The sequence below is a fragment of the Macaca fascicularis genome, chromosome 9, assembly GCF_037993035.2.
Source record: "Macaca fascicularis isolate 582-1 chromosome 9, T2T-MFA8v1.1".
NCBI lineage: Eukaryota > Metazoa > Chordata > Mammalia > Primates > Cercopithecidae > Macaca > Macaca fascicularis.
The window spans coordinates 17,663,556-17,688,254 of NC_088383.1; the positions used below are offsets into that span (position 1 = coordinate 17,663,556).

The following is a 24,699-nucleotide window of genomic DNA, read 5'->3' on the forward strand; positions in this document are numbered from 1 at the left end:
TTGCTAGTCTGGGAACCGTATTTTGGCTCAGAAAACTTTCAATTCATTGGCAGCATCACCATTATCAATCCAACACATACATCCCTTACCCCATGCGATAATGCAGTGAGTATAATCATCAATCTGATCCAAATGAAGATGCCTCTCGAGCCTGGGGATTGATGACAAGTGAAACAAATGATACTCTAAGTAGCTAACACGTTCAACGTGGATGCCACCATCAAACCCTTTCTAGTCAACTTCTGCCTCCTCACGCAGGATTTTATGGTGAGATCAGTATTAAGATGGACAACTCTCCAGAGGAGAAAAGCCTTGAATTCCCTGGCACACTGAATTAAGTCACTCAGTGGCAAATTCATCATGACCAAGGGTAGTCACACAAAGAGATGTCACCTGGTCTACTGCTCGGCTTCAAAACACTGAGCCCGGCCGGGCGCGGTGGCTCAAGCCTGTAATCCCAGCACTTTGGGAGGCCGAGGCGGGCGGATCACAAGGTCAGGAGATCGAGACCACAGTGAAACCCCGTCTCTACTAAAAATACAAAAAATTAGCCGGGCGCGGTGGCGGGCGCCTGTAGTCCCAGCTACTCAGGAGGCTGAGGCAGGAGAATGGCGGGAACCCGGGAGGCGGAGCTTGCAGTGAGCCGAGATCGCGCCACTGCACTCCAGCCTGGGCAACAGCGTGAGACTCCGTCTCAAAAAAAAAAAAAAAAAAAAAAAAACACTGAGCCCTAACGGCAGGATGCTGGGTGGTACAGACAGCACCAGACAGATCAGGGTGCAGCTGATTTGGGGGCTTTTTGAGCAAAAGCATCTTGTGGCCCTTGAGGCAAAAAAACAAAGCGGTAAGGAGCGACAGACTCTGGGAGCAGCAGGCACCACGCAAAAACATAAGGACAGGAGCTCTGCCTGGGTGCAGCCCACGGGAGGGTCAGGGGGTCACACTTTGGTCTTTAGAGCCATATGGTTACCAGCGACAGCCAGGTCCTCTTCAGCTCCAGAAGGGCAGCACTAGACCCTGCACCATGCTAACGCACACCCACGGCTGCCAGGAAGCCAGAAGCCGCTCCGAACACGTGGCGCTTTCCATCCGCACCGCAGGCATGAAATCTGGAGGTGACCTCCACCCACCATCTCCACCAAACTTCTGGGGAGTTGGGGGCTGCACTACACCCAATTGTTTTTGCAGAAGCACCAAAGGACGTTTTTAGAGCTGGTGATTCCTGAGCTAGGGCTGGCCCAGGGCATGAAAGCCAAGGGACCCAGCCTGTTGGAAAGAAGTAAACGGATAGCTCAACCTCTGCCTCCAGTGACGGACTGTGAATTACAGCAAGGGAAGAAGAGGAGGACTTTGGGCAGATACTTTGTGTGAGGCAACTGCTGACAGCCAGGACCAGGACGGCAGGTGGCAAAGGGGCACACCCACCCTTGTGCTGCAATGGAGGCAACACTACTGTCTCGTGCCCATTTCCAGGATGCAAAAGTGCCACCCACCCTCAGGCCAAAGAGTCCCCAAACAAACCACATAGCATGAGTTACAGCAAAATGAAACCGAGTAGCATTGCTTCTAAAAACCTGACATATTGCTATTTAAAAAAAAAAAAAAAAAAAAAGGTTTTTGTCTGTTGTTATAACAAATGAAAATGCCTGGGCAGATGTTCACAATGTCATATATTTCTACAGCATTTTTTTTTTATTATATAAAGCATAGAAGAACAGAGGATGGTAGAGGATATTAAAATTAGCTTGTAAGATAACTTAGCATATTACATTACTACAACCAAGTTACTAGAAAAATTACTAAAAACTTCCTTGCCCCAGCATTTGATGAATATGATACCGAAAAACAAGTGCCCCCCTTTGGCCTGAATGAAGCAAGGGAGGAAAAAAACCAAATTAGCAGAAACTCGTTGAAATATGATTTGGGGCATCCATGGTCAAAGTAAAAGCACAGCCTTTTTAATCTCTAGCCATAATAACTGGAGAACATGAGTCCATTCATAGCACAGAGGTGGCGTCTAGACTAATTATATACATGCCGATTCTTTCAGCAAATCATAGTTCTCAATGCCATTTTAATAGTTACACATAAAGAAGAATCTTCTCACTCTCGCGTAGGAATAATTACACTTCAGCACTTTACATGCAAAAAAAAAAAAAAAAAAAAAAAAGGTCATTTGCAGTTATAGTGATTAATTACCTTTGTTTTCTGGCCCAAAATACAAGGTGGATGATAATGAACTAATTACATATGACCATAAGAGTTTGATGTTCAAAAGTATACTAATGATAACTGGCTTCACAGATTTTATGGGACTTCCCCCAAAGCAGCTTTAAAGCAGTGAATTACAGTAGGTCTAGGTTATTTAAAAACATAAAGTTTATGAAACAGTAAAGCAAATTCTCATTTAAAAGGTTCTACATGTTCCTCAAGGTAAACATAAAATAGCAAAATATCTAAGCATCTACCCCAAGAAAGGCCAACATCCTCCAAATATTATTGGCTTTATAAATAACAATGGTAATGTACTTTTGGTTAATAAACAACAAGTATTTACTGAGGACCTGTGCTCCAAAGCACATGTTCAGTCTATGCTATTATGAGCCGTCTCAGGATTCTATAGCCTAAGTCATTTTAGGAAACAAAAGTATCCCCTGGCTTAACTTACCGCAACACAATGGTCCTACTCTTTCAGCAGCAATGTGAAAAATCAGTTACATGAAAATTAGAGGAAAAAAGGTATAAGCAAGTAATAAGGTCGATTTTAGAGTATAAAGCCAAACATGCAAAAATGTATGTTCCTGAGCTATAAAAAGTGTGTATGCATGACCAAACAAATTTCCTAAAAAGCTGACAAGCATGGATTTCTTCTCCTCTGGGGATATAAAAATTAGTTAATGCCTGAATCTTGTGTTAACTCCCAAAGCATCTTCAGGAGGACGTATGAACTCTGAATTCTTGCAGGAACACCGCTTCTAAATTGCACTCCAGTTCTGATGTGCTACCCCTCCAGCAAAGCCATACATCAATAAAGAGCTTTAATTGGGGAGCTGGGAGGGAGAAGCAGCGCTGAGAGGAAAGCAAATGGCATTCAGTGGCCTGGGGAGGAAGTGACATCCAGTGAAGGGTAAGAAAAGGAAGGGCAGGAAAAATGCCCAGGAAATTCCAAAACACTGGGAAGACAGAGAAGGAGAATATGGAAAAAACAAAAAAAAACTTCAATCCATCAGTGGAGAAAAGCAAGCTCAGTATTATAAAAGGAGTGCTCTAGGCTCTTTTACATGAGTACATGCCTTTACTATGTATAATATAAATGAATGTATATCTACACATAAGCCTAGATTATTAACATTACAAGGTAGACAGTAAGCAAGTCACATTCTATCTCGCACGCTCTTACATGCACACAGGAAAAGCACGTTTTGCCATTAGTTTCTGTCTTCTTTTACAATTAAGAATTAATCTAGGCTGGATGCAGTGGCTCACACCTATAATCCCAGCACTTTGGGAGGCTGAGGTGGGTGGATTGCTTGAGCCCAGGAGTTTCAGACCAGCCTGGGCAACAGGGCAAAATCCCACCTCTACAAAAAATTAGCTTGGTATGGTGATGCATGCCTGTAGTCCTAGCTACTCAGGAGGCTGAGGTGGGAAGATCACATGAGCCTGGAGGTTAAGGCTGCAGTGAGCCAAGATTGCACCACTGCACTCCAGCCTGGGCAACAAAGTGAGACCCTGTCTCAAAAATAAATAAATAAATAAACAAACAACAACAACAACAAAAAACACCGGAATTAATCCATCAAGAGGCCACAACTGGACTGCTTCTCTTCCTACCGGACCTTATGTTTGGGGTCACTGCATGAAGAGGACAAGAAGGGGAGGGGAAGGAAGAGGCCCAGGGCTAGGAAAATCCACCAAATCCACGTGGGAGCTTTGATCACTCCCTTCGAACTAACACAGCTATGGCTTTTAACCTTAGGAATTCTCCCTGTTCTGCTATTGGAACGAGTAAGGATCCAGAGCCACAGGAATGCTTCGTCCATGGAGCGCCTAGATTGACCTGATGGGACGTCAAGTGCACACACATCACTTGCAGAGGTAGCAGGGGACACGGTGGAACAGCCACTTGGAAGCCGTACAGAAAGCTCCATCGCCCCCTTGTTTTGGTCACTTAACCACTTTACACCTGTCTCCTCCACGTGATACAGAGTGGGGGAGCTCAACAAACTCACTCTTTCCTCTTTCACTTCCTGCTGCAGTTATCACATAGGTGTTGTTCTTGATGGTCCCACAGGCTGTGGGGCGCCTGGTATTTCTTTCCACACAGTGCTGGTTCAGCTGGATTTGAAAAGGAGGGCTTCACAGAGAAACATGAGTATTCATCTCAACTTTCTGAAGGATAAGCCAAATTCAGAGACAGGGGTAGGAACATCAGTTTAAAAAAAAAAAAAAAATCAGGAGACTAGAACAAAGAATAGACAGGCAGGGGAAAAAAAGCTAAAGAAACAGCAAAAAAATTAGACAAAAGAAGGTTCAGACTGAAAACAGCAAAACGCAAGGTCAGTGAGTTTGTTAACTGGTTATCAATTGTATTTGAGCGGTTTTGGCCTGCGATGCTGAGGAACAGAAAGAAAAATGGAAATGGGAAGGGTATTCCGTTAAAAAAAAAATGTGCACATGCCCACACGCACGTTCTGTTCAAGCCTGGGAGCTCCAGGATTACAAATTCTTATTTAACAAAATGTAAATTTGAGTAGAGTAATAAGGTGGCACTTTACATTTTTTAAGAAGCCATCAAGAATGAGTTCTGTGATGCATTAAAAATCATCTGAAGTTTTATACAAATCTCCAAGAAGCATCTCCTTTAAGAAAGAGCATCACTAGGCCGAGGCAGGCAGATTGCTTGAGGCCAGGAGTTCAAGACCAGCCTGGCCAATGTGGTGAAACCCGTCTCCACTAAGAACAAAACCTAGCTGGGCGTGGCAGTGCACACCTGTAGTCCCAGCTACTAGGGAGGCTGAGGCAGAAGAATCGCTTGAACCTGGGAGACGGAGGTTGCCGTGAGCCGAAATCACGCCACCGCATTCCAACCTGGGTGACAGAGTGAGACCCTGTCTCAAACAAACAAAAAAATAACATCACTATGTCCACACTGCATGCAAACATACTAGTGTTATCTTCATCCGATTCTGGAGTTTCTAAATCTGAGCTCCGTGGACCTCTAAAGAATTCATGGATGAACACAATGGGATCCACAGGCCTCTGGTGAAACTACAACCATCACGTGCACTTCTCTACGGATCAGGGTTGTAGTTTTCGCTCTATTATTTAAAAAGATCAGTGACTTACGAAAAGTTACGAAGGCTGGGCACAGGGGCTCACAGTGGCCTATATTTCCAGTACTTTTGGAGGCCAAGGCAGGAGGACCACTTGAGGCCAGGAGTTTGAGTCCAGCCTGGGCAAATTAGCCAGGCGTGGTGGTGCACATCCATCTAGGAGGCTCGCTTGAGCCCAGGAGTTTCAGGTTACAGCGAGTTAGGATTGTGCCACTGTACTCCAGCCTGGGTGATAAAAACACTACCTCTAAAAAATAAAAACGTAAAGAGAAGAGATGCTCTACAAGAATGTATGTACCTAAGTATCGCACCTCTTAGTATATCTCCTCTATCATTCTGCACACATACTCCTATGTACACACACACCAAGTGATTTAGGAGAGAGCGCATCAACTGAAAATCTATGTAGAATATTTTGCTGTTAAATCAATTCTGTTTGATAGACATTCTATCATCAATAGCAAAAGAAACCTTTTTCAGGAGCAGCCCCACACATGGGCTAATTATGAGTTGGAAAGTGACAGGCTCACACTCCCCCGTCTTATTTTCTCCACAGCCTGCCACCGTGCTCAAGTTCTCACGATTGGGGTGGTTCCATTTAAAAATATATTGTGGAGGAATTCACATGTTAGCTAGCTTCCACTTAGCACAGAACAGGACCTCAAGAAAAAGCATTCTGGAACAGGTACGTTTTGGTTGGTAGGCCTGACAACAAAGAGAACGGGGAGGGGGGAGTGGCCACAGTCTACAAGCTGAGGACAGATAAGATGCCATTGGGAAGACATTTGTTCGACTTCATTTGCTGGCCTTGGCCGCACTGGTCCCGGGTCCCTGGGTCAACAGACCCTCCCATAGGATGATCTCAGGCGCTCACTCAATAAAGCCAAAAACAGCAACGCATGCCCAACTGCCAGTCATTTTTTCATGGTAACCTGACTACCGGTACCATCAGATAGACACTGTTTAATTAATAGCTGTTGGATTCAAAGATACTATGCAAATTTTTTTTTTAACTCTCATCTTTTAATGATGGCACAGAAGTGAACTGATAAATGTGCAGTAATTTAAAAAATAAGTTATTGATCAAAGCCTCTGTATTATAAATACATTTACACCCTGTTAAAATGCAAACAGCAAGTTGTTTTGATATTGTCACAAGATAAATTCATGACACAGAGACCATTTATTTTACATATTCCCCCCTCATGGTTTAATTTCATACAAGCCATGCACAAGAACTTTTGCATAAAGCAAGACAAATAATCTATGAAGGATGGAATAACTACAGACTCAAGAACAGCAAGGTCTGAGAAGAGCGGTGAAGGTCACCCTCAGGAATTCAGACAGTTAGTTCTTCTCAATCATCCCAACAATCTATTATGTCTGTATAAAAAGGTTTCAATGTATTAACGCTGTTTAAAAACTGCTAAGTTTTCTTCATTAAAATTGGATCTACAGATTTTAAGAATGCAGCATTTTCATGTGAAATATGCTGCTTAATATGTTTATAATGACTTATGGTAGATAAAATATACATCTGCATAAAATTTAAAAGTATTAAGTTCTATGTACTTAGAATATTATCTTTGATAAATAAATTATTGAAACCACCAAAGAAGATATCTTAGTATTTCTTGTTTGCTATAATTACAAATTTGTACATAAGCTATAACTAATAGGAAATAGTGTATATTTTTTAAAAACCCATATTTTGCCATAAAACTTAGGTTTACTACCTGCCTAGCCATTTCCGATGCATTAAATGATGAGATATGATCACAGTGAAGATCTGAAATTGTAGGCAAAACTGCCAATCTCTCAGGAAAAGGCTTTATATGGCAGTTAAAAGTTCAAAGTATGAAACTAAACAATTACATTCAGAGACCCCCTTTTGAAAGGTTTTACATAGACGTCAGCTCCTCAATGTTTGCACAGAGCAAAAAGATATCCTTGGTTATTTCTTGCACAAAATGATGTCTAATCCTCAACACAGAGGGGTCACAAACTTTGAAAAAAAAAACTATTGTCATATTTAAGGTGCTTGCAAGGTTTACATATGGGTTTTGCTGTTGGAATAAAACTATTTTTAAAACTTAAGGAAAACTTCACTTAAAAAAGTAAGGCCCAGAGCTTGGTTTATCACTGGTACAGAAAGCAATTCATTTCCTGATGCACATTCATTTCATATTCTCCCCAACACAATGGAATTGGGCAGTCTATGAATCAGCATAAATATGCACAAAATACACATTTTCCTGATTTTTATAGTTATTTTTGAATTAAAATCTGGTTACATACATAAATACTTCAAACTTTCTTCTGCAGGTTAAAAAAAAAAAAAAAAAAAACTCGTATATGCCCAATACAAAATACTATGTAAAGCAGTATAATTCTTTCAATGTAAGAATATTGGAGGGAAAAAAATGTTTCTAATTTGAGAAAGTAGCCATAATAAACACCAAATAATGACACGTGAAACTGAATATGCTCATGGTAGGAGAAAAACAAAAAACACAGCACACCTCCTTCTATAAGGATTTACCTTAAACATGGTAAAAACTGCACTGTGTAAGCAGCAATAGCAACACGCCCTGTGGTGCAGGGCCGGACAGCCTGCAAAAAATTTATTCTGACAACAAAGTTGGTTTCCAATCTTTAGGTACAAAACCTGGAGGAGACATATGTGTCTCAACAGTGACCTCTAGTGGACAAGTCTTAAAATGGTTGTCCCCAAAAGAAACTCCTTTTTAAAAACAAAAAAAACAGTAGGAAAGCATTTACAAAGCTCACACTTTCAAACACCATAAAACCTGGGAATTGGATTAAGGAGCAGACTAAAAAAGACTCAGCCGACAGTGGCTTGAAAGGGAGGGTAACCCCAGAGGCCACGGGCAGGAAGGAAAAGCAAAGAAACACAGGAAGATGACCTTTGGCAACACTGCTGCCTTCCCACGCATCTGAGTGGTCATGATACCAGTTTCCCTGGCTGCGAGTCCTTTGTGTGCCTGAGTAACACACATCACAGCCCATCATTCCTTGGCTCTAGGATTGTAAAGATGAGACGGCCATCATTTACTGGACATAAGGTCATATATCTTTTTTTTTTTTTTTTTTTTTTTTTTTTTTTTTTTTTTTTTTGAGCTAAGATCTTGCTCTGTCACCCAGGTTGGAGTGCAGTAGTATAATCATAGCTCACTGCAGCCTCAAACTCCTGGGCTGAAGTGGTCCTCCCATTACAGCCTCCAGAGTAACTGGGACTATACGGGTGCACCACCATGCCTGGCTCATTTTTTAAGAGACAGGATCTTGCTGTGTTGCCCAGGCTGAAGGTCATGTATCTTTAGAGCATTCATGCTCTACCATGTTTGAAATGAGCACATAATGAGTAAGAAACTGAAGTCTGTGATGCCCACATCTACTCAAGTCCCCACACCAGTTAATCCCAAAGAAACCGTCTGGTCCCAGTGTTCCCCACTTTCTCTCCAGCCAGCGGTTTCCTCTCTGCCCTTCCCTGTCATTCACAGACCTCCTGGGAGCAGTGAACACTCGGTTTATACAGGGAAGCCACTAAGTGCCCAGCCACAGGCATTCAGGAAGAATATGAAATGATCCCTGCTTCCACAAAAGCTTACCATCTATTTGGACAGAGAGAAAAAAACACAAAGCAAGAGAAGGACAGGGAATGCCATGCTGGAGTTAAAGAGTCTACATGCAAGAGAGTTTGGGGAGGAAAGGCTTCAAATGGGCCAGAGCAGCCAGGGGGCCCCAGGGAGAGGATGGGGAGAGGCTGGTAGAGAGGAGGAGAGAGGACAAGAGGCAGGCAGGAGTAGACCCTGGGCCCAGAGGCAGGGCTACCAGGGGACAGAAGATGATAGATCTTCCTAGAGCAGCATATGAAGAGGAGAGGCTGGCATGGGATGTGGGGCAGATTAGAGCAGTTTCTGAAAGGCAGAGAGAGAGAGCAGCTGCACAAGAGCAAGCCAGCCTTCTGCCAGGTGCGTACTACATCACAGGCAGGTGCTCAAAGAAAGCAGTGTTTCCAAAAGGATCTTTAATCTGAAACTCTTCCCATTGGGCCAGGATGGCTTTGCATTCTGACTTTGCCAATGACTTTGTTGCATTCAAAGTCAGTACCTGCCCATTCATAGCAAAGAGACGGAAGAAAAAAATTCACTTGCAATTATTCTTCCTGTCTCCTTAAATATATCATGCATATGGACACATCTAGGAAAGCTGCTACAGACAGATTAATTCCCCCGCTGACTTCAAAAACCCATCAATGCTGCCCCAAGCCCCCAGGTTTAAATTTAAATAGTGTCACCATAATAGTCTTGAAGCATTAGCAGCAATTCGCTTGACAATACATAAATATTTTTATGAACTGCAGTATTTAAAAGTTCAGGAATTTCTGCTCCCAAATTCTTGAGGAATTTCAGAATCACAGATGCCACTTTCAGCTTCCTTGTGGCCTCACTTTTACTGCCCTGGGTGGACCTGTCAAGGCCAAAACCACTGGCAAGAAAAGGGAAGTCAACCCCGTGCCACACTGTTTCAATAACCCTGCAGATCTTGTCAGTGGAGTCAACAGTGTCCCCAAATCAATGTCCCGGTTTGAGTAAACCATTCATTCCTTCCATGAGCACATAAGTGGAAATGTCAGAGAAGGTGTAATTGGCATACTAAGAGAAAAACACGAATAGTTTTGCAAGATAAAAGCAGTGCCGGGTGAGGGGGTGGGGGAGTAATCTTTTGAGTCCCTGTGGTTTTAATGTGGCGTTGTCAGCTGGTCCCTATTAAAAACAACAGAAAGTGAAAGACACTGATTACCATAAAAAGTGACAGCAGGGTGTGCCTAGCCACTTACATTTAATGCATATTTATATTTCCATCAAATGGACATATTTACTATAAACACTTGAAAAACCATAGCAAAGTCATTCATTTAAATGCCAGAAAAATAGTAAAGGATGCAAATTTGACCTTACTGAAACAGATCGGGTGTCACTGATACTACTCAGGATGGCTTGAAACAGAATTTACCAAGACCATTAATTAGAGTTTACTGGATTAGGTCAAGAGTGTCTCAAATGGAGTGAAGAAAAGGGAAAAAAAAACTGGCACGGCAGAAATAATAAAGTTTGGATTCTTTCACAGTCAGTCTCCTGAATGGCCAACACAATGTAACTCCACATATAAATATGCCCCTCGAAATTAATCTAATAGTATAATGCCTGGAGGAAGAAACTGATCCATTGACCCCTGTAAAAAGAAATAAAGTACAATGATCTGCAAGATGTTTTCAAAGAAGAGATCAATGAATGATTTAATAGAAATAAAGGTTTTGCTTTCTTTCTGTTGGGGACAGGGTCTCCCTCTGTCGCCCAGGCTGCAGTGCAGTGTCATCATCTGGTTCATTGTAGCCTCGACCTACTGGGGTCAGCCTCTTGAGTAGCTGGGACCACTGGTGCACCCACCATGTCCAGCTAATTTTTTGATTTTTGGTAGAGATGGAGGCCTCGGTATGTTGCCTTGGCTGATCTCAAACTCCTAGGTTCAAACAATTCTCCTACGTCAGCCTTCCTAAGTGCTGGGATTACAGGCACGAGTCACTGATCCTGGCCAGTTTTGCTTTCTTGTGTAAACTGGTTTGTACAAGATAAGCGAAACAAGTTATCATTGTTATAACAACGATAAGCTTAGCAATTAAGAAATACTTTAATAAACTACACAACAGAGCAGGTCAGTTATTACTGCTCACAAATCTTGGGGGATTTAGGAATCATGTGGCCCACCCTTCAAAACAAACCACGAATCCCTTCTGAACTGAGAATCGGGTCTCTGTGGACCACAGGACCATTTCCCAGAAAAACGATGAAACCGGCAATAAATTACCTGTTACAACAATGACCACACAAGATTTATAGGTCTCACTTTTGGCTTCTGTGGCCACCACTACTGAAGTGGACAACTGTGTCATCACTCTGCCTTTGCCTTACAAATACGCGCTTTGGCTAACAACGAACTAATCCGCTTGTTTCCTGCGCATGAGGGGACCTCGCTGCCGCTCTTAATTCTCAATAATCAACAGCTCTGTGCTTCAGGCTGTATATAACACACATACACACATAAATTCATGACATAAATCCCTCAACATGACATTCTGCTCAATTTCACTGGACTCGGAAAGCTCCTTAACAAATTCTTGCCACATGATTAGAAAATCATTCAAGTCTGCAGGAAAAATGGCAAGCAAAGAGAACTGACAGTCAATTAGGAACGGGAAAGGAGCGTGGGTCCCTGCCATTAAAACCTTTAAAGCCAGTGCTCTATGAAGAAAATGGCCCGTCATGCACACAAGACATTCATACAAAAATAGGCATTCATCCTACTGTATGCTAAGCAGATACTTCTACTGTGGGGCTCTATGGATGCCCAGCAGAATTTTTCTTTTGGGGAAGCCAGACTCAAAAATTTCAAAAAATACAGATGTAAAGGTCTATCATGTATACAATTTTGCATCTTTTCCCCCATCAAGCAGGGACGGAAAGTGTATTGAACACTTAAACCTTTTCCTTTTGAGGAGGAAATATAAATGAAAACGAAGAACTCGTTCTAATCATTTCAAGTTTTCAATGCTTTCAAGTCAGTTTTTCTCCTGAAATGCTCACCAATGGTCTGGCAGTTCAGGTCACCACAGCATTTACTATCTCTGAACGGAACCACTTAGAGAAACAATGCCATTTTTTTCCTCTTTGGTTTATAAACATGATAAGAAAGAATCTTCAGGCCAGGTGCCATGGCTCATGCCTGTAATCCCAGCACTTTGGGAGGCCAAGGCAGGAAGATCACTTGAGCCCAGGAGTTCAAGACCAACCTGGGTAACGCAGTGAGACCCTGTCTCAAAAAGAAAGAAAGAAAAGAAAAGAATCTTCAAAGTAGAGCTAACTACAAAAGGACAAAATACAAGACAACAATATTCTCATCTTCGTGTCACCAAAATAAGGTTTCTGCAAACAATCATTTGTCATTAGTTTCTTCCAAGGAAACAATAACAGACTCAGCAGTGCCATAGGATTACCTAAATGTCAGAAACTGTAAAAAAAGAGAAACATCACTTACTTGTTAACTTGTTATGGCTGAGGACCAGTTGTGTGATATGGGATAAGGTAACTAAAAAGAAAAAAAAAAGTCAAGTCAGTAAATTTATCGCTGTATTCGGATTCTACCTGTACTCCTACAAAGCAAACGGCAAAGTTATGTTCACAGGTTGAAGCATTATCACTCACCAAAATAGAAACTAGGATTCATGGAATACGATCTGTTCAATGTTAAACCAAAGGAAGAAAAGGCACCCAACTAACGGTGCAATTAGCACAGCAAGTTAGAGCTAATGAGATTAATGTCACAGAATCCAACATGACAAGGGCCAGTTAGCTCTGTGTGGTGCCCCGGCCTGCTTGCCTAGCCGTTAGTGATTCATCTCAATTATCTGTGCCGGTCAGAAAGACCAGCCAAGGGGATAGAGGTGCACAGGGGCCTTACTTGTGCTAAAAAATTTTAATTATTTTTTTTTGACAACACTTCATCCAAACAGAAACTTATCTAGCAGAAGGCCCACCAGTGTTACTGTTTCATCTATGTTTGGTGCCCATCCAGAAATTCCCCTCCATGCTATCAGATGAGCGGAGTTAAAACCCTTCACAATTTCTTCTAAACATATTTTGGTTGACATTTTGAAGCACTGATTTGAAATGCAGATTGCTCTCCAGCTTCAAACATTATCATGGCGGTTTAATCTGCTCAGTAAGATTAGGTTTGCTTAAAGAATGGTTTTTCTAACTATAAATAAAGAAAATATATACACAGCCACAAAAGTAAAAGAGAGAAATGATCTACCCTCTAGTCTGGGGTCTAAAATTTTACTGCATGTGTCAGCATTTACACACATATGCATATACACGTGTGTGTGTGTGTAAATTTTTCCAATTTTTTTTTTTTTTGAGACAGGGTCTCACTCTGTTGCCCAGGTTGGAGTGCAGTGGCACAATCTCAGCTCACTGTAACCTCCACCTCCCAGGTTCAAATGATTTTCCTGCCTCAGCCTCCCGTGTAGCTGAGATCACAGGCGTGTGCCCCCATGCCTGGCTAATTTTATATTTTTTGTAGAGATGTGGGTCTTGCCATTTTGCCCAGGCTGGTCTCAAACTCCTGGGCTCAAGTAATTCTCCCACCTCAACCTCCCAAAGTGCTGGGATTATAAGCATCAGCCACTGTGTCCAGTCTCCCAAATTATTTCTATAAGAACATTCTATTAATGCAGTAGAGGTTTTTCCTTAAACTGATAAGACAAAAATTTTTCTCAGGAAGGGTCTCGATGTTGAGACTCAGCATGCTTTGAAGAAAATATGCATCACTTCTACTGACCACACTTTTGTAATTTTTTTTTTTTTTTTTTGAGACTGAGTCTCACTCTTGTCGCCAGGTTGGAATATAGCGGCGCAATCTTGGCTCATTGCCCTTTCCGCCTCCCAGGTTCAAGTGATTCTCCTGCTTCAGCCTCCAGAGTAGTTGGGAGTACAGGTCTGTGCCACCATGCCCAGCTAATTTTTGTATTTTTAGTAGAGATGGTGTTTCACCATGTTGGCCAGGATGGTCTCCATCTCTTGACCTCATGATCCGCCTGCTTCAGACTCCCAAAGTGCTGGGATTACAGGCATGGGCCACCGAGTCTGCCCGCATGTTTTTTTTTTTTTTTCAAACCATTGCAAACTTACAGAGAAGTTCAAAATGCAATACAAAAATCTGTTTTCCCAGCTTGGACCACTGAGATTAATTTTGCTGGCCTGATGCCCCATAAACTCTAGGGTATACTTCCTATAAGCAAAAATGTACATAACCACAATACAACCATCAAAATAGTTAACCCAGCACATGAGGACCATCTAATCCTAGCCCCCATCCAAGTTTCTCCAAATCCAAGTTTCTCCCAATTATTTATTTTAGGGAAGAAATAGGGTCTGGTTCAGAATTCACGTTGCGGGTAGCTGTCAGGTGTTTGTCATCTCCTCTAGGCTGAGAATTTCTCTTTCCTTGACTTTTGTGACCTTGGCAATTGTAAAGACTGCAGGGGCAATTGTTTTATATTATGTCCCTCTACACAGTTTTTTTTTTTTTTTGACATGACCTTGCTCTGTTGCCCAGGCTGGGGTGCGGTGGTGCAATTACAGCTCATTGCAGCCTCAGCTTCCCAGGCTCAAGCAATCCTCCTACCTCAGCCTCCCAAGTAGCTGAGACTACAGGCTCACAGCACCATGCTTGCTTGATTAAAATTTTTTCTTTTTTTTTTTTTTTAGAAATGGGGTCTCATTCTGTTGCCCAGGCTGGAGATTAGTCATTTGTTGATTCTTGATTCATGAATCTGTATTAGTCCATTCTCACATTGCTATAAAGAAATACCTGAGACTGAATAATTTATAAGAAAAGTTTATATGGCTCATGGTTCTGCAGGCTGTACAGAAAGCATAGAAGCATCTGATTCTGGGGAGGCCTCAGGGAACTTTTACTCATGGCGGAAGGCAAAGCTGGAGCAGACATCTTCACATGAGGTATTAGCCTGTTCTCACACTGCTAATAAAGACGTACCTGTCTTTATTTATAAAGGAAACTTTATAAGAGAGTTTTTTATAAGACTGGGTAATTTATAAAGGAAAGAGGTTTAACGGACTCACAGTTCCATATGGCTGGGAAGCCTCACAATCATGGCAGAAGGCAAAGGAGAAGCAAAGGCACATCTTACATGGCAGGAGGTAAGAGAGCGTATGCAGGGGAACTCCCCTTCATAAAGCCATTCGATCTCCTGAGACTTATTCACTATAACAAGAACAGCATGGGAAAGCCCCACCCCCATGATTCAATTGCCTCCTACCAGGTTCCTCCCACAACATGTAGGAATCATTGGAGCTAAAATTCAAGATGAGATTTGGATGGGAACACAGCCAAACCATATCACATGGCCAGGGCAGGAGGAAGTGGGGGTTGAGGGGGAGGTACCACACACTGTTAAACAACTAGATCTCACGAGAACTCTATCACTATACAGTACAAAAGTCATGTGATGGTTAATACTCAGTGTCAACTTGATTAAAGGATGCAAAGTGTTGATGCTGGGTGCGTCTGTGAGGGTGTTGCCACAGGAGATTAACATTTGAGTCAGTGGGCTGGGAGAGGCAGATCCACCCTTAATTTTGGGTGGGCACCATCTAATTAGCTGCCAGCATGGCCAGGATATAAAGCAGGCAGAAAAAGGCTTAACTGGCTTAGCCTCTGAAAAGGCTAAACTGGCTTAGCCTCTCAGCCTACATCTTCCTCCTGTGCTGGATGCTTGCTGCCCTCGAATATCGGACTCCAGGTTCTTCACCTTTGGGACTTGGACTGGCTTTCCTTGCTCCTCACCTTGCAGATGGCCTGTCGTGGGACCCTGTGATCATGTGAGTTAATACTACTTAATAAACTCTTGCATGCTCTCTAGATACAGATTGATATATATACACGTGTGTATATATATATACACGTGTGTATATATACGTGTATATATGTGCATATATATGTATACATATGTGCATATATATTATATATGTATATATATGCTATTAGTTCTGTCCCTCTAGAGAACCCTGACTAATACAGGAGGGATGGTGCTAACCCATTCATGAGAACTCTGCCCCCATGATCCAGTCACCTCCCACCAGGCCCCACCTCCAACACTGGGGATTACAATTTCACATGAGATTTGGTGGGGACACAGATCCAAACCATATCAGCATCCTTGGCAGGGATATCGCAGAAACACTGTGTTCTTGTCATGGCACCCTACCTAGGACATGCGACTTCCATTTATCCCACTGATAAGGATCTTCGCTTTGATCGCTGAAGTCTGCCTGGCTTCTCCATTGCCAACGTCTTGTTTTCCCCTCTTGTAATTAGTAAATTTGGGAAAATGAGGAAGGGTACTTTGATACAATGTCAATATCCTGTTCCTCACCAAACTCTAAACTTATTCTTGTGCCTTTTGGTCCTCAGTCAAGGCAACTTTGTTCCCCCGCCCGAATTGGGATATCTGGCAATGTCTGGAGACATTTTGGATTGTAACAACTGTGGCCACTAGAAAATCTACAATTTCATTGGTGACTGGCATTTTCTGTCTGCTGGATGGCACTAGTGTAAAGCACTGGTGTAGTGGATGGAAACCAGGGATGCTTCACACATCCTACATCACGCAAGGCAGCCCAACCCGTGACAAAGAATCATCCAATCCAAAAGGTCAACAGCATTGGTGCTGGGAGATCATGGTTTATTTAGTTATACTTGTAAAGCTTTGCAGCTTGCTATTTTAGCTGATGGGTTATCATTTATCATTATTATTTACAGTGATGTTCAAATTGTCCCTGATTTGGCCAGTATGAGTCCATCCAAGCTGGCTTCTTAGTCCTTTTGACACGCCCCCTCATTCTTGCAGCACTTTCTTGCCTTCTGACACAAGATATTCAGGTCCATCTTGTATTTTTTCTACCACAGCCCTGGAATCAGCCATTTCTCCCATGACTTCTGGTTCCTTTTAGTGGGAAGTAATATTTATAAGCCAAAATTCAGGCACTAGATGTGCTCACTGCTATGGGCCAGGGTGGGGAGTTAGGTACTCTCGGCCCCTCTGAGTGGTCACAGCTAGGAAATACACACACTCCTAATACCTATATTGATTTCACTGTCTATTTCTATTTTTAAACACCCTATGTTCACCCCAATCTACCCAACTCCAATACATCTCAGGGTTCATTCTAGTTTTCTCTCTTCCTGTATTTGTAATTCTCTCCTCCAACGACGAGAACTCCACTTCTATGGTCTTTAAATCGTTTACTCATTTAATCAATACCCCTCTATAGAGCTGCATAAAACGGTTATCTTACAGTGAAACCGGGACAGCTCTATGCTCATCTGCAAGGATCCCCTGGAAGTTTGGTACTGACTCTTAATCAAGATAAGGAGGAGTGGGCCAGTTTAAAGTTAAAAACGCCCCTGGTGGTCCCCAGGGTCAGCTTGCTTAGACCATTCAGGGAGGTGCGGATCGGATCGATGCCTTACACCTGGTCACAGGGCCTAGGCTGGCTGGCTGACTGGCCAAGCACAGAAGACAGCGCTCCATGTTTTTGCCCAGGCTCTCCTGACACCAAGATTCCTTGGACACATCTTGATGATTCATAATCTGGAGACAAAATGTGTCCTATGGAGCCACACCACTGAGTTTCTTGGGTCACCAGTGCTGGCTTGTGCTTTCTTCCTCCAGCTGAACCACCTTCTGTGCTCTTATTAAGTCCTCATGTGAGCAGGCGCTGTGGAATCTGGGGAGCTCTTTCAATTATCCAACATTTGTTCCACTACAGCAACCAATCTCCCCATCACCCCCTTCCTCCTCACTCTGCCCTGATACTAAACTCCATGCCAGGCCACCTCCACCAGGACACCCTCCTCACTCTGCCTGGGCCCCGACTTGCCCAACCCTTAGATGGCTGCTCTCCTCACCCACTAAGGTGCCAATGCTCCCCCACAGGCCACCCCTGAACGCCTCTCTTTTCCTGTCCCACTGATATGGTTAGGCTGTGTCCCCACCCAAATCTCACCTTGAATTTTAATAATCCCCACTTGTCAAGGGCAGGGCCAGATGGAGATAATTGAATTACGGGGCGGAGGCGGGGGGTTCTCCATACTGTTTGCATGACAGTAAATAAGTCTCACGGAATCTGATGGTTATATAAATGGGAGTTCCCCAGCACACACTTTCTTACCTGCCCCCATGTAAAATGTCCCTTTGCTCTTCCTTCATCTCCTCCCATCACTGTGAGGCCTCTCCAGTCATGTGGAACTGTGAGTCCATTAAACCTCTTTCTTCATAAATTACACAGTCTTGGTATGTCTTTATTAGCAGTGTGAAAACAAACTAATACACCCAGTTAATGGCTTTAGGACCGAATTGTTACAGAATGGGACAGAAAGAGGCCAAGGAGAAGAAGAAAGGCATTTTTGTGGCTTTTATACAGAATCCCGATGGTGGTTTCCCACATGATGGTTAAGATGTTACACGCTGCAGAAATCTCACACATTTCTAAGAGTTCAGATTTTTCTGTCCACCAGACAAAGCATTGCTCTATCTCTGAGATATATAGTCTGACATGAAAACAATCTCCCCAGAAATCCCTGATAACAAACAAGATTATTAAAAAGATTCACAGATGTATCAGTTAAGATTATGCTCAGCTTCATGTAAGAGTAAACGACACTTAACAGGAGTTATACAAAACAGGAGTCTCTCTCTCACTTACACAGAGGCAGTCCAGAGGCCCCTGGTTTCCTGTTACCAAGCCATCCCCTGTACATGGCTCCCACCTTGGTAGGGACTGTACATTTGGGAATTTTTCCCCGAAAAATTCATATACAGAAGCCCCAATCCCCCGTGTATGGTATTGGGAGGTGGAGTCTTTGGGAGGTGATTAGACATGAGGGTGGAGCCCTCATGAATGAAGTCAGTGCCTTCGTAAGAGGAGACATGCGAGACATGATCTCTTTCTCCAATGGGAGAGAATACAAGCAGGTGGCCTGCCACAAACTAGTAAGAGAGCCCTCACCGGACACTGCATCTGTCAGTACCTTGGTCTTGGAATTTCTGGCCTTCACAACCACGAATAAAAAATTTCTGTTGTTGAAGTTACCCAGTCTATAGTATTTTTGTTATAGCAGCCAGAGCTGACTAAAACACACCTCCTGGCCCAAGATGACAGCCTGAGCTCAGCCATCACATCGACATTCCTCTCAGGAAAAAGGAAAGGATAAAGAAGGCTTCCTCCTTCAGGACACATCCAAGAAGTTGTACACGGTATTTCCACTTACAAGCAAGTAATCAAAACTTAGTAACACAGTGATGCCTAGCTACAAGTCTGGCTTCTGGGTGACCATGTGCCAGGTAAAAATTAGGTGTTTTATTACCAAGAAAGATGGGTGAGCTGAAACTGGCAGACAATTAGCAGTCTCTCACACCCGCAGACCATCCATTTGAGAGTCACTGAAATCAAAAGAAAACTGAAGGTACTCCCATCTTCCCTGCCTTAATTTCTCCTAAAATAGCACAAGCAACTAATTAGAAGGGAAAAAAAAAATGTTGTTCTTCTCAAAAAAGTGCAAAGTTCACAAGCTTAGGTTCACGAGGACAGATTTAATGAGGGAAAACTGGTTCTTTTCAGTCATTTCATTGTGTCCTTTCAACAAACACTTCGCAGGAGAGAAACTAAAGAAGTTCAAAAGTTGTGTTTTCTTTTTTTTTCCTTTAATAGAGAAGAGAAATTCAGTAGTTGCTTCACCTGATCACACCACCAGAGTGTATTTTTCTTTCTCACTCTTGCCACGGGACCACATGCTAAAGTAGGTAAGAGGAAGAAAAACGAGAGCAGAAAATAAAAAGTTAATAAAAGATTTTTGAGAAAAATATTGAGAGTAACAAAGGACTGCAGGTCGGGTCTGCAGGGAGGGCAGCTAAGTTGAAAGAATCAACAGACCCCCACAAAGCCGGGACTGGCAAAGACCAAGTGGAGACACACGTATTTATACAACCAGTCACTCCTTTCCACTCGGGAATGGTGAGTTCATTGTGAGTCTTGTATGGAAACGGCGCTGTTAGAAAAGAAGGTAGAAAGGGTCTACCAAAATAGAATGGGTTATTTAAAAGTACAAAAGCTGCCCCCGCTGAACATGTCAGGAAAACGGGAGCAGGCAGTACCACTGACCCGCTACCGGTGTCTTGCTGACCGTAATCACATCTGGTAGATCTTCTGCTGTGTTAATAACATCCTCTAATGCTCCTGCTAACCAGACACCGTTCCGAATGAGCTCCCCCAAAGCAGTGAGAACAAACTGTTATTAAAATTCCTAAAGCAATATTCAACTATGCTTTGTCCGGGCATTTTCAGAGTAGAATACATTTCAAAATTCAACTCAATCACTGAGAAAATGTGTTGACGTGCACAGTGAAATGCTACAGTGCCTTGGTTATCATTCTATCTCCAGCCTCTTTAGGAATATTATTTAGGTGAACGTTGGATCAGGCCAAAATGAACAGTGGGAAGCAAAATCATTGGGAGGGAAGCATTTGTTGGGTGTGGGGGCAGGGTGAGATTGCTGGCACTGTACCTGTGATTTATGATTTTTTTATTCTTGAGCCAGGAAGGGAATCAGCACGAAAATGCTAGAAAGGAATTAGCTGGTTCAATAATTTCACAAGAAAGACAATCAAGGACTCACGCAGGCACTTATTGACTGGATATTTACCGATCACACTCAGAGCGCCGGCCGTCTCTACCTTGGAGATTCTCTTAGAGGCAGCATCGATCACACATCCTGATTAGCCTGGAATGGTCTCGGGTTACACCAACTGTCCCTCTAAAAAATGTCCTGGTTTGGAGGATAAGCTACACGATCACCCAACTTACAGAAGAGAGAATATGGATCAACCACTTAACACGCTAGGTATAAAAGAATCATGGACACTGGGAGGTAGATTTACAAGGACAATGGCAGTTCAGAAAGAGATGTTACTTATTGTAAGACGTAACAAATTGAGAAACGCTTTAGGGTACAGAGTACACCATGCACCCAGGGGACCTCTGCAACTCATGGGTGATGGAATCAATCCCAGGCTTATCTGAGCACAGAGATGAAAAACAAGGAAGGCATATGATAGGGTCTGGCTCTGTGTCCCCTCCTAAATTTCATGTTGAATTGTAATCCTCTGTGTTGAGGGAGGGACCTGGTGGGAAGTGATTGGATCATGGGGGTGGACTCCCCGCTTGCCTTTCTCATGATGGTGAGTTCTCACCAGATCTGGTTGTCTGAAAGTGTGTTAGCACCTCCTTCTTTGCTTTCTCTTTCTCCTGCTCTGACGTGATTGCTTCCCCTTCACCTTCCACCATGATTGTACGTTTTCTGAAGCCTCTCAGCCATGCTTCCAGGTATAGCCTGTGGAACTATGAGTCAATTAAGCCTCTTTTCTTCAGAAGCTACCCGGCCTCAAGCAGCTCTTTATAGCAGTGTGAGAACGTACTAATACAGGATAGAACCTGGAAGGAGTGGTCAGTATTTTAATGGAGTAAATTCAGAAAAATCAAAGAACTAGCTGGAGTGTAGTGGTATGATCTTGGCTCACTATAACCTCCACTTCCCAGATTCAAGCAATTCTCGTGCCACAGCCTCCCAAGTAGCTGGGGTTACAAGCGTGCCCCACCGTACCCAGCTAATTTTTGTACTTTTAGTAGAGACGAGGTTTCGCCATGTTGGCCAGGCTGGTCCTGAACTCCTGACCTCAGGTGATTCACCTGCCTTGGCCTCCCAAAGTGCTGATTACAGGCATGAGCCATCTGTCAAAAAAAAAAAGAAAAATTAAAAACAAAAACAAAAACAAAAACAAAAACAAAAAACAATCAAAGAACTGGCCAGATGTGGTGGCTCATGCCTGTAATCCCAGAACTTTCCGAGGCTGAGATGGGCAGACTGCCTGAGCTCAGGAGTTCAAGACTGGCCTGTTCAACATGGTGAAATCCCGTCTCCACTAAAGTACAAAAAATTAGTTGGGCGTGGTGGTGCATACCTGTAGTCCCAGCTACTCGGGAGGCTGAGGCAGGAGAATCGCCTGAAACCAGGAGGCAGAGGTTGGTGTGATAACTGACATCGCACCACTGCACTCCAGCCTGGGCAACGGAGATACTCCGTCTCAACAAAAAAAAAGAAAAGAAAAGTAAAAGAAAAATCAAAAAACTAAAACTCCTAGAAAAAGAATCATTATGTCTAGATAACTCATGGAAGCAGATATCAGTATTTGAAATAGGTCCTGGTTTTTTCCTCTTCTTCAGGATAAAGTAGACAACATAAGGAAGGAAAAATAAGCAGGATACAATCCACAGCCCTGTAATATGACGTTACTGACTTGTTCTCAAAGTGGCCTAACATATCACAAAGATGTGGCACTCTGGAACTTGTCTCCATAGTTTTCAATCTGACAAATTAAGAAGCAAATGATTCCTTTAGTAGCACTTCAGAGATAGGAAAAAGTTCTAGCTTCACAGAACGGCACTTACATCCAGAGAGATGAGGGGGATCAAAGCCAGGATGAGACACGGGAGATGAGACCTGAAAATATACAAAATGAAACTGAGCTTGGAAGTTTCTAAGATCTTCTCATGGGTGAGCACTGGCCATCTTGGACTCTAAATGAATGGTTCTGTAACGTTGGTCATAAAAACTGGACTGCAATCACCAGTTCAGCTCAAAGATTGTGCATTCCAAATGGAAGCCATTAAAGAGGTCTTGCTATTCGCAAAGAGTTCATCGCTTTTTTGTTTTGAGACAGAGTCTCACTCTGTCACAGGCTGAAGTACAGTGGCATGATCTCGGCTCACGACAACCTCCGCCTCCTGGGTTCAAACAATTCTCCTGCCTCAGCCTCCCGAGTAGCTGGGACTACAGGCACGCACTACCACACCTGGCTAATTTTTGTATTTTTAGTAGAGACGGGGTTCATTATGTTGGCCAAGCTGTTCTTGAGCTCCTGACCTCGTGATCCGCTCGCCTCAGTCTCCCAAAATGCTGGGATTACAGGCATGAACCACCGTGCCCGGCCAATGCTTTTTCACACCTCTTGTGGTTTCAAATGTAACATGCTGGAAGAACCACCATACCTTCTGGGATATTCAGAGGCCACCTTGTTTTACCACTGCAGGGTGCACTATTCCAATTCTGCAAGATTCTACAAATTGCCTTGTAGACAGAACCCTCTGCAGTTGTATACAGAGACCGCCATGTTAATGCAAATCATCCCAGAGTTCTAGACCACAAAGAATTAACTGGATCTTAACATGTAGCGTGGTGTAAACGGCTTTTCCATTTTGGCTCCCTGGTGGACTAGAAACAGCCACAGCTTTAAATAACCCTCATCAGAGGCTCCACAGGAATGTGGAAGCTGGCCAGATGTCAGCACCGGGCAGCAATGCTGGCCAACTTGAGCTCTGCATCTCCATGATGCTGCTTAAAATGCCTGCCCATGTCGCATGGCTGAAGTTATCTCACACTTGGTAGTAGGACACAGATTCTGATCTACTACTACGTATGCAGGTTCTGACAATGTATTAAAATGAAGACAGACAATAAAATATTTGATATCAATAAATAATAAAAATATTATATTCATCAACACACCCAGAATCATAAAAACCTTTCTTTTGAATTTTGTTCATAAGTTAAAACTTTAAAAATATCACTGTGGGATGAAAGCTTTTCCTTAGTTCACAACTAATTATTGTTCAGGGTTACTGACGCTCTTCAGTAGTAAGTTTTCAAAATACTTGAAATTTTGAATACTTGACTGAATTCTACTAGGTACAGATAAAGGGTCTATCAATCCCAATTAAGTCATCTCTCAATTAACAATAAAACAATTGAACATACGACAACTGAAAAAAAAAGACGGCCCCTGTTTCTACACGGAAGAGCAGCAAATTCACCTATCTTGAGAACCCTCCCATGAGCTGGTCACTAATTGGAGTATTTCAGTCCATCAGGACATTAAGGAGAAAGAAGACAGACAGACCCAAGATGCTGGTATTTAAATTATGGAGCCCACATCATTCCTGTCCAACCACATCATTTTATAGTTTTTGTTCCAGGAAAAAACACACAGAAAAAAACTATTTCTGAACAGGCCTGGGAGAATTAAAGAGAAAAATATAGTAAGCCACCTAAGAGATGCAGTCTTTGGATGCTATTAACAAAACTTGGTGAGTTACAACTACTCTGCAAGCCACCGTACTTCTTCAGTGGGACAGGGATAGAATATGAGTGAGATGCAGTTGCTGCCCTCAATGAGCTTCCTCTGCAATAAAGAGATGAAATAAAACACTAGGATACAATACAGAACATGATGGTGAATGTTGTCAACTTGACCGGGCTACGAGATACCCAGATAGCTGGTAAAATGTTCTTTTCCCGGTCTGTGAGGGTGTTTCCAGAAGATATTAGCATTTGAATCAGGGGACTAAGTAAAGAAGACCCCCCCCTCACCAATACAGGTGAGCAATAACCAATTCATTGAGCGCCTCATAGAATAAAAAGGCAGAAGAAGGGAGAATTCATGAAGATCCATCTTCTCCTGCCATCAGACATTAGAGTTCCTGGTTCCCGGGCCTTGAAATTCTGGGACTTGCATCACTGATACGCACCCCTCCTGTGACTCTCCAACCTTCAGCCTTGGACTCATCATCACCAACTTTTCAGG

At 42.9% G+C, this 24,699-nt stretch overlaps 1 protein-coding gene across 5 annotated transcripts in view; it reads right to left on the bottom strand.

Annotated features, from left to right (window-relative positions):
* RSU1 (Ras suppressor protein 1) overlaps positions 1-24,699 on the bottom strand; it is a 237,044-nt gene that overhangs the window by 190,509 nt on the left and 21,836 nt on the right. For 3 of the 5 annotated variants that reach the window (XR_006700803.3, XM_045399633.2, XM_045399632.2), the window contains exon 3: positions 12,456-12,506. The exons of 1 other annotated variant lie outside the window; for it this stretch is intronic. Coding sequence is in view for 3 of the 4 variants with exons in the window: in XM_045399633.2 (XP_045255568.1) it covers positions 12,456-12,506 (51 nt within the window). In the remaining variant the exon portion in view is untranslated. Of the gene's footprint in view, positions 1-12,455; positions 12,507-22,507; positions 22,560-24,699 lie in introns of all 5 variants that reach the window. One more of the 5 variants, XM_015455445.3, reaches the window with a different exon arrangement.